The sequence below is a fragment of the Chionomys nivalis genome, chromosome 10, assembly GCF_950005125.1.
Source record: "Chionomys nivalis chromosome 10, mChiNiv1.1, whole genome shotgun sequence".
NCBI lineage: Eukaryota > Metazoa > Chordata > Mammalia > Rodentia > Cricetidae > Chionomys > Chionomys nivalis.
This window is the reverse complement of record NC_080095.1, coordinates 34646208-34657394: the sequence shown is the minus strand read 5'-3', so window position 1 is coordinate 34657394 and position 11187 is coordinate 34646208. Positions and strand designations below refer to the sequence as shown.

At 43.1% G+C, this 11187-nt stretch overlaps 1 protein-coding gene across 1 annotated transcript in view; it reads left to right on the top strand.

Moving 5' to 3' along the window:
• The first annotated feature begins 344 nt into the window (after positions 1-344).
• The window catches only part of Tshr (thyroid stimulating hormone receptor), a 136721-nt gene continuing 125878 nt past the window's right edge, over positions 345-11187 (top strand). Inside the window, exon 1 of the mRNA XM_057783237.1 lies at positions 345-560. Coding sequence (XP_057639220.1) covers positions 391-560 — 170 coding nt within the window. The 5' untranslated portion in view covers positions 345-390. The remainder of the gene's footprint in view (positions 561-11187) is intronic.

The window sequence follows — 11187 nt, the reverse complement described above, 5'->3', positions numbered from 1 at the left end:
GCTCAGCCAAGAAAGGTGGCTCCAAGAGCTAGGAGACAGGCGAAGAAGAGGGCGCATCTATGAGGCTTTAGAAAAAGCTAATGGGTGGGACCGAGAGTACAGCTCCAGGACCGAAGTTGGGTGTCTCGGAACAGAAGGAGCTGCGAGGCTGATCGAGCATGGCAAACTGGCTTGTTTGGATGGAGAGTTGCCTAGGCAAGCGGAGTACTTGAGAGCCTCTCCTGCCCCCTCTCCAGCGTGCTTTCCAGAGATGAGGTCACAGCCCCTCGGAGCCCTCCTCCTCCCTCTCGTCCCTCTGGCTCCCCGGTCTCCTCCAGCGTCAGGCACTGGGCACTGAGAAATGAGGCGACAGTGCGCAAAGATGAAGTAGCGCAAGGGGTCCCTTGGAAAATGAGGCCAGGGTACCTGCTGCAGCTCGTGTTGCTGCTCGCCCTGCCTAGGAGCCAGTGGGGCAGAGGGTGTGTGTCTCCACCCTGTGAGTGCCACCAGGAGGACGACTTCAGAGTCACCTGCAAGGAACTCCACCGCATCCCCAGCCTACCACCCAGCACCCAGACTCTGTAAGTAGCCAAGGCCAAGACCCCTATAGAAACTCATGGTGTGTGGTGGAGTGCGCCGGTGTCTGGTCAGTTCCTGGACAAACTCAGTTGCTCATACTTGTGAAGGTTGTCTGTGCTGCTGACATAGAGAAACAGAACCTAAGTTGTGCTTTCTCAAGAGTTACCAGTCTGTCTACATTTTGCCAACTTCTAGTGCCCGCTGGATTTTAGTTTCTCTTCAAATGATAGTAAGACATAAAACAACTTAAGGACTAACTTTTAAAATTATCTTAGGGCTAGAGAGATGGCCCAGCCGTTAAAGGCTAGGCTCACAGTCAAAAATTATGTTAGGTAATAAAATTGCTCCTCTCCCCCAATTCCCCTTTCAATCTCCCTAGGTGAAAAATTACCTTAATCATTTGACTCATCAAATAATAGTTAAAAACTTAATCAGAAATAGTAGCTCTCACCTTCAATCCTAGCAGTCACGAGGCAAAGGCAGGAGAATCTCTGTGAATTCTGGGCCAGCCTGGTCTACAGAATGAGTTCTAAGACACCCTGGGCTATGTAAAGAGATTCTGTCTCAAAACAAAAACTTAATCAGGAGCCCATTTACAAACGCAAACGCACCCTTGGACATGTCAGAACAAAGAAGGGTTCCAGAGGAAGTGGGAGGGCAATAAGAGAAGGGAATGACAAGAATATATACATGAAATTATAAAAGAATAAATTAAATTATTTTAAAATAATAAAAAGTGCAGTGTGCCCTTCATCCACTATGTACAGATCCTAACTTTGAACTGCCCAACCTGTACCACCATTTAGCATATCCAGAATTTCTTTTTAATATACATACACAGGGAAAGAGATGAAATTTCAAAAGGCACATTTTAATCTTCATGCTAAATGGTAGGTTCTTAACCAACATTTAAATCAGTGATTTCCCCTAAACAGATTGGCTAAAAATACTGCAGAAAGAATGGTAAGACAAAGTACCTACTTACCCCCAGAGGACGTGGAGATAAAACTAAAACAAAAGCAAACAAGAAAAAAAAACCCGCAATCCTACATGAAGATTTTCTTCATAATTCACTGTATAGGAGCAGTTGTCAGAAGATGACTGACTCCCAGGTACACATTTCTGTACTGTTTTGACCGTTAATTGAGACTCAGCCACCCACCCTTGCTTCCCCTCCCCCCCCCCCAAGGGGATGTGTTACTGCAGTAACCTCTGAGTAGCGCTTCATTCTCCACACTGTCTTCACAGAGTGAAACACACCCTTACCATAATGATGAAATCCCTACACTGGGTACAGATAGTCTCTAAAATAGAACTCTTGTACAGACTTCAGAATACATAAGGACAACCTCACTGCCCTTAGTTCATCAAGTAGGCTGAATACCTCCAACACGGGACCCTGCCATGCAACCTCGGATTCCAAACCAGCCAGCTCTCACTCACACACAAACCAGCCTTAAGTGAATAAATAAATAAATAAATAAATAAATAAATAAATAAATAAATAAATATTATTGTCTCAGGTTATGGGAAGCCCAGAGGCACCCCTTCTTCACAGAGTTACCAGTGAAGAGAGACGAGCTTCTGTGAGTGCAAAGGAACTCACGAAACTTCGCCAAAGGGGAAGGCTGAAAGTGAGATCACTTTTTACTCCTAAGGGCTCAGTTTTTCTTCTACTAAAAGATGCTTCTGAGGCTGTGGTGCATATGAAGACAATTGCTGAATCACAGGGGATAATTGCCTAGGGATGAATGGATCTGACCTGGAGGGTAGTGGAGACCACGTACAGGGTCCTGAAGAGTGAAGTTATTCTAAGATGAGGAAGACACAGCTGATGTTTGTTTTCAAGTGTGGGCGAATGGCATAGTATGCTTGTTCAAATAATGACCTGAGGGATGTTTGCTCACAAGATTTATATAGTTAGAGTGTATCTTGTCTTTCAACTTTCTTAGTGCTTTTTGTTGGCATATATTGCTTGTACATAATAAGAGATTTCAAATGACATGAAAGTAATGTATATGTATTTGATCATGGTCAAGCCTCATTGTCTCCTTCCCATTCCATCTGATTTCCTTTATCTTCTGAACTAGTCTCCTACCTTCGCACACGTGTGTGTGTGTGTGAACAAGTTTAACTAGACTTGCTTATAAAACATGAACGAGGAGTTATAGAAAGAAGCATGGATACCTTCCTATGATAAAACCCCTAAAGAAAATGTCTCTCCCTCCCCAAATAACCATTAACCTCCTATAAATCCTCAGGTAGTGCTGGCGGCCTCATGATCCCCTATCCACTTGGTACCCATGGCAGGATGCTATAAGCCTCAATCTCGTCTAAGTCAGGTACAAATAATCATAGCTTTTGTTAGTTCAAGAGCACTCCAGCCATGTCATTGCAGACAGTGTTCTGCAATACCATCCTCTTTTAGAACTGTTAAAAGCCTTCTGGCTTAGGACACAAAGCTTTGTGCGCTTGCAGAGCTGTTTGTCTCAGCTTGCAGCATCCATCAGGATGCTGTACAAGCAGAGGGTCCCTGTTTTTGGTGATGAGAGTGGAGCAGACCTCTTCTTTCTGCACTGCCCATGCGCCTGCACTGTGGGCTAGGGATGGGAAGGAAAGAGTCACAGTGTGGCTCCGGATCATTTCCAGACGTGCTTCTCCAGAGGGGAACAGTGCACCCTCATTAAAGCAGAGGTGGTGACGAGGTTGGGGGCACGCTGCTGTCCCTACTCCTTATTTGCAGCATTCAACCATCTTTACCTGGAAAACTTTACTCCTCCCAGCTGCCACTCACATGAGGAAACTCAGATGAAGAGAAAGAAGGGAATTAAGGATTTGGGCTCACAGGGTCAGTGAGACCGCTCAGTGGGTAAAGGAGCTTGCCCCACAGCACAGCAACCTGATGCTCACAAGTTGTCCTCCGACCTCCACATGAGCACCAGAGCACACTCACACATGCGTGCACACATTCACACACGCGCACGTGCGCGCGCACACACACGCACACATACCTTGTAAATGAATGAATGAAAATTTACACTTCTGGAGGATTTTGAAAGAAAGTGGAAAGCAGAACAACAGCAAAATTTTGGCACATAATTATAAAAAATATTACTCTCAAGACAAACAAGCCAAGCTGGGCGGGCCATCACTCTCTCCATTCAAAGGGTGGCCGTGTGTAGTGGGGAGCTGAGGGCCTCTTCCCACAGCCCGGCTCATGACTGCCTAGCTAGCTTATGCCCCAAAATAATGACACACAAACTGTATTCTTTTAAACACTGCTTGGCCCATTTCTATTCATGTGTGTAGCACCCCAAGGAGCGCTTACCGGGAAGATTCTAGCCTACGTCCATCCTGGGTCGGAGCTTTATCGCGTCTGCCGGGGAGAGGGGAGCATGGCGTCTGCTCCAGAGAGCAGAGCTGTCGAGTCTGAGCTCACTTCCTCTTCCTCCCAGCATTCTATTCTGTTCACTCCACCCACCTAAGGGGTAGCCTATCAAATGGGCCAAGGCAGTTTGTTTATTGACAAATGACCTTCCTGTATCATTTCCCTTTTTTCTGTTTAAACAAAAAAAAAAAAGGAAGGCTTTAACTTTAACATAGCAAAATTACATATAACAAAACAGTTATCAAGTAAAAATTACAATATTTACATCTATTTTATCTTTATCATAACTAAGGAAAACTATAACTATAACTATCTATCTATTATTCAACTCCATCAAAGACTCCAGAAGAATACAATATTACCTAAGCAAACAAAAAGTAAGCAACTTCTAAACTCTAGAAATGACAGAGACATCTCACTGCCTGGACAGTCACCCAAAGTTCCTCTGTACCGTTGGGGCATCCATCTTCGGCCTAAAGGCCCATAGTATCCAGAGACGTTTCCATGAAGCAGGAAATTTAAAGGCAGTTCAGTCACTATCTGCTGTGTCCTGCAGAATGTCTAGCAGACTCTTTCATGAATCAGGAACCCCGAAAGATCATCTCACCTTTAGGCAAGTTCAGCAGTCCTCTCTCTGCGGGTTCTTTGTGTCCAGTTTATAAAATAGTCCAGGCAAGAGCAGTTTCTTGCCCAAATGGCTATCAAACTCCATAAGGATCCTCTTCGATGCCCATCTCCTTCTTGAAGTAGATTGGTGCTGCCAGGAGCAGAGTGTCTCATTGTCATGAAAAACCCTAAGTTATTAAAACATTTAAAATACCATATTCTCTAGCCTTTGAAAGATATGATGAATGCCTATCTGAAATATATGCATGCACATCTAGAAAATCTAACATGACTACAAACTTGACTATTATTGATAATTATCCATTAACAACCTATAGACATTACATTTTTAAGTGAACTACACAATCACAATACCTTAATCAATATCAGAAATACATATACATATAATAAAATTGACCTTAAATTAATATCAGTAAACCAAGATTCATATCAATGCAAATTATTCACATCTATATCATCTCCCCCTTTAAATGTAAAAGAACATTTATAAACAATATATGGGAACATGGGCGCAGTTTTTTCTCTCCAAACTGCTTCCTGCTGAATGGGGGCGCTGTTAATCAAGTCTTTCATGGTATAACCTGTGTGCTAGGTTCCTCTCAGTCGGCAGTTGAGCAAAGTAATTTTTTGAAGGTGTTCACAGCAACCCTTCAGGAGGACGTGGTCTATCATACCATTTTGGGATCGAAGAAGCAATCCACAGTGTCCCATCCTCTGTGAAAACAAAAGAAACTCTTTTCCAAAGTATCATATCCTTAGATCCAAATTCTGAAGTCAAGGTATTTTGAAAATATCTATCTTGGATTAGTTCAGCAGCATTTATAAACAAATATCTTTTAGCATCTGTTACTCCTTCCTCAGCATTAAAACAATTCAAAGAGATCATAATAGCATACAGTATCAAGATTCTCTGTGTAATTTCCATCTTTGTGCAGCTTTATTTTAACTCTATTTTGTTTACTTTTACTTTTACTTTATATTTTCTGTATATCTTCGTCCTGGAATAACTCTTTAGACAAGGCTGTCTTTGAACTCTCAGAGATCCTTCTGTCTGTGCCTTCCAGGCATTGGGATTAAAGGCGTGTGCTACCACACCCAACTACTTCCTTATTTTTGTTTTTTGTTTTTTTTTTTTTACTTTTAAGAACTTTATCTTTCAGCCTGCATATATTTTTAAACACACTGTAAATCATTTAAAGTTTTCTTTGTCTTTGAATCTCTCTTTACTGTATCTCTCTCTTTTTCTGACCACACGAGCCTTTAAATTACTGAGCAATATCAGTAGGATGAAAGCCGTGGCTTTGACGGCTGGATCCAGCACATTCCTTAGCTTTCCAGCCTCATGGCTGAGGTACCGGCTGTAGCCATGTTTATCACCACAACTCTGTGGCGTTTCAAACAAGCTGCAATACTATATCCACAGACAACATTCAAGTCCTTTCTCTGTAGTTGGCCCTCCTGCCTCAAACAGTCAGAGTTTACCCTGGCAGGATGGACCAGAAAGCCGGCATTTTAAAACAGCACAACTTTTTTCCTGCTACGGCTGAAAACCGAAAAGCATGCCTTCAGCTTTCCACCAACACCGTTTTAAGTATTTCGTGGCAGGACCTCTTAAATGAGCTGCAAGGTTTCACAGCTGAAGCTGAGTCAGGAAGCCTCTCTTAGATGAGAGCACTTGCTTGCCTCTAGCAAGCAGAGCAGACCCGAGAAATTGCTGCTACCAAGAAAACACGCTTTACTCTATTCTTTCCCAGGCTTTCTCAGGCTTTCTGTGGATGCAGTTATCCACGTGGGCGCCATCTGTAGTGGGGAGCTGAGGGCCTCTTCCCACAGCCCGGCTCATGACTGCCTAGCTAGCTTATGCCCCAAAATAATGACACACAAACTGTATTCTTTTAAACACTGCTTGGCCCATTTCTATTCATGTGTGTAGCACCCCAAGGAGCGCTTACCGGGAAGATTCTAGCCTACGTCCATCCTGGGTCGGAGCTTTATCGCGTCTGCCGGGGAGAGGGGAGCATGGCGTCTGCTCCAGAGAGCAGAGCTGTCGAGTCTGAGCTCACTTCCTCTTCCTCCCAGCATTCTATTCTGTTCACTCCACCCACCTAAGGGGTAGCCTATCAAATGGGCCAAGGCAGTTTGTTTATTGACAAATGACCTTCCTGTATCAGCCGTGTGTTGCCCCTCTGCATTAGAGAATGCCATTTTGGGTTTTTACAATATTTTTTTCCTCCAGAAAAGTGCTGACTCACTTTGCCTTGCCCTTTAACCCAGTAGCATGATAGAGCATGCTCCCCATCAGCTTCATGATGGCAGCAATGACCGCCTGTGCCTGCTGCCACTTCCTACATTGTCTTGGAGCTTGGGCTTCAGGGCAGGAAAGGGTTTGTCCACCTTGTGTGTTCAGAAATGCTGTTGAGACATTAAAGTTCTGGTCTTAACAGTTTGCATGCCGCACCTAAGGGTTTAATGAATGACTGTCTCTGTATTTTCTAAACCAAATGATCGTGTTCCAGCTTCAGGATGTGGGCTGTAGCTTCCCTTTGTGCCGTTTACCCCTAGGGATGCTTAAAGAGGCTCCTTTCTGTAACTGGAATAAATCCACTTAGGAACGCTCATGGCACTGCTAGAGATGGAAAGTTTGACTTGCTCCGTAAGAGGTGACAACCGGAAAACAAGACAGAGCAACTGAAAAACTGTAGTACATCAACAAGATAATGGGGTGGGCTATTCTCCACAACCCCCCCCCCCAACGAAGGCCGCTTCTCTGACTGCCCAGGGCACTAGCATTTTTCTCCCAGGTACTGATGTAACACCTGAGGGGTTCACACCCTTTTAACTCCTTGTCATTACTTCACATTTCATAAAACCATGTAACCATGTTCCAGAGACTTCGGGCGTCCATCTCCTACAGCTATTGACTTCACTAGTGTTCTCGAATGGGCTCTTCTGCTATAGTACTCCTGGAGGAGAGATGGATCAGTGGTTAAGAGCCCTGGATGCTCTTCCAAAGGACCCAGGTTCAAATGCCAGCAACCATATGGTGGCTCACAACTGACTGGTACAGTACTCCTCTGAGAAAGGAAAAAGTAGACACCCGACAATGGGGCCTCCTTAAAAGCAGCCAAAGAAAGTGGGACATTGCTTTGTCAACTCTGGTTTATTTATTTATTTATTACATATACAATATTCTGTCTGCGTGTATGTCTGCAGGCTAGAAGAGGGCACCAGACCTCATTACAGATGGTTGTGAGCCACCATGTGGTTGCTGGGAATTGAACTCAGGACCTTTGGAAGAGCAGGCAATGCTCTTACCTATTGAGCCATCTCTCCAGCCCCTGGTTTTTCTCTTTTTAGTTTACAGAAAAATAACATTTTTTGTGCTTCTCCTGTAGAAATGAAATGGAAAAAACTAAAAACTGTGGATTCCAGCCTCTAAGCAGGATACCTGACAAGCTCCACTGGCTTTTTGTGCACATACAAAGAAATATTATATGATGTCATGCAGTTTCCTGGAGTAATATTTCTGAACCTATGTGTTAATATAACTCTACTTCATCATTCCAGAACTTGACTCAAAGAGGTGACTTGAATGTCTAGAATGGCAGGCAGAGTGGGAGAACAGCAAGGTAGTTTGGGAGGCAGGACTAGGATCATTTACCAATCCAGTCTCATCACAGAGCAGGATACCTGGCATCCTCCTCTGGCTTCTGCGGGCATGTGAATGTGGACTTGCACCTGCACACGCATGCGCACATGCACCAGATATGAGGTCCTGAGATGATGACTGGCATGCCTAGCTGGAGCTTTCTGTTGTAACTGGGTTCCTTTTTGTGTATACTTATGTATGTGCATGTGTGTGTGTGTGTGCACATGTATGTGCATGGGTACATGTACCTTTGTATGTGCACAAAAAGCCAGTGGAGCTTGTCAGGTATCCTGCTTAGAGGCTGGAATCCACAGTTTTTAGTTTTTTCCATTTCATTTCTACAGAAGAAGTGCTGGCTAGACTGGAGACTAATTCCATTTCCTTGTGTCACTTCTGACCAGGCAGTAAGCATAGAGAAAGCTAATTCACAATGCGCAAAATACATTATTAAATAAAATACTCTTGTGTGAGTGTTACTGGACAATCATCAAGGTGCTTTGTTTCCCTGTTAAAGCTCAGAAATTGCTTTTGCGGATCAACCTACTTGTTTTCTGATTGTACAGGTGTGTCATTTACATACATCAAATGAAAGCTTATTACTCAAAAGGTTCAGAGGTATCCGAGAAGTCTACCATGCTGCTGGTATATAAAATTTTATATTCACACAAATCAGCAAATTTCTTAGATTTTTTTTTCAAAGATATCCTTGACCTGCCCAAAAGGTGAGAAACCATGCATTGGACTAACCTGTCATTTTTTGTGGGGCTATACCTACACATTTAGAATACAGTATGACTCAATCTGTTATGCTATGAGGAATGCAAAACTCGTGTTTTAGAAATAAACAAAACTGCCTGACCTCAAAATGTGATGCTTTTTTTTTCTGAACACATCATGACGATGGTTACTTTGCTCACCTATCTCTGCAAACACTTCCACATGGAAGTTCACCAAAGGCCCTCAGTCTTTTAAGCCAGTGCTATAGCTACATGTTTTGCACATGTCTGGTGCATTGTATTTCATATTAAATTCTTAATACTGGACTGGCAAGATGGCTGGCTCATCGGGTTAAGACTTGTCACCCAGCCTGGTAGCCTGAATTCCATCTCTGGGATCCACATAGAACCAACAACTGTGGCAAGTTGTCTACTGATTTCCACATATCCACATAAGAGCCATGGCACATGCACACACACACACACACACACACACACATGGAGAGAGAGAGAGAGAGAGAGAGAGAGAGAGAGAGTTAAATTAACTATAGTAAGATATCTTTAACGCACTATGTCCTAGTTTCCTGAAACAGATCTCTGTATTCAGTTACTATTTGACTTTCATTATTGCCATTTAAAAATAACAGAGAACATTATAAGAATAAACAAATAGTCCTACTTGTTCAAAACCAGAGGTTGGGTTTTAAAACGTGTCACTGAGATGTCAGACTCAACTCTGTGAACTCTTAAGAACACCAGAAAATTTCAAAACAAATTCTTGCTTAGATGTAAAGCAGCTCTTGTGATTTGAAGGCATCCCATAAATACAATTCTGCTATATGTGTACATCCATCCTGGATGTTTCAGATACAGTTTTAATGAAACTACATTCCCATTAGAATACACCAATAATTCAAATATTCCTTCATCATCATAAAGTAAGCATCCCACATTGCTTTTGCACATAGAAAACTCTCCCTAGAGTCCAGCTTTGCCTTTCAGTAGATATGACTTCTCCAGTTAGATAATACATTAAGATATGAGCTTATGATTGTCAGGCGTTATCTTAATTTTACCCATTCCTGGTGTTACAAATACTCAGCTCCAAAGAGAGGACTGAACTGGTCTTTTATTATTTCTAGGTGTTGTCACGCTGCGTCTTTTTTATTTCTATCACTTTATAAGCTGAGAAACTAGAAAGCCAGTTTGGGGGAAAGTCTTTGCACACAGGATCTAGGGAACAGATAAATGAGAGCGACTCCTTGGGGGCACGGCTGTGATGGACTCTTTGGCAGCGTTGTGTTTATCTGAACTTCCTTCTCAAATACTTCTGGGCCTATGGACATGGTCTAAAGAGCTGAGAAAACCAGAAATTCTGCCTTTAAATAAACATATCTTTATTGTAACTGATTCCCTCTTTCGTTTCCTCTCTTCCCCCTCCCCTCATTTTTCACTCTCTCCCTCTCCCCTCCCCCTTTGGCCCTCTTGTTTTTTCAGTAAATATTTATGCTAATCCTAGTAAGGCATTGGTGAAACATAACAAATGACCACTTTGACCTTACATTCAAACAGAGGAAAACTTCTAAAATGGGCAGGGTAGGCAGAGTAAAATACAAAGAATACAAAGAATGGCAGGGGGAGAGGAGACTACACTATCAGAGGAGAAAGAGGAGAGTAAAGGAGAGGAGAGGAGAGGAGAGGAGAGGAGAGGAGAGGAGAGGAGAGGAGAGGAGAGGAGAGGAGAGGAGAGGAGAGGAGAGGAGAGGAGAGGAGAGGAGAGGAGAGGAGAAAGCGTGGGGGGATAGGAATAGGAATAGAAATGCTAGAAGTTGCCTTCATTGGTCAGATGTGATGGCTGCTGTCCTATCCTTGGTTCGTAAATGCCCATATTCTTGTAACTCCGCATGGTAGAGATCTGAGCTCATCAGTCTTGCTTTTGTGAAGTTTAAGGGCACTGGCTTGGCCATGAAAGCAAAAACTTCACCTTTGTGACCTAATTACAATCCAAAAGACTCACTTCCTAAAAGTGCACACTGGAGATTCTGATTTCAACCCGGTAAATTTTCCAAAGGGGTTCAAATACTCAATCTAAAACAGAAGGCCTCGTTGCAAAGGCAACACTCAAGTGGAGTGCTAAATGAAAGAAGTGGGGGAGAGTGAGCTAGCCCCACATCCAGAGGAGTAAAACTGTGGAGAAATGCAAAGATCCAGAAGTGGGAGTGGCAATGGAGAAAAATGTACAGGTTATG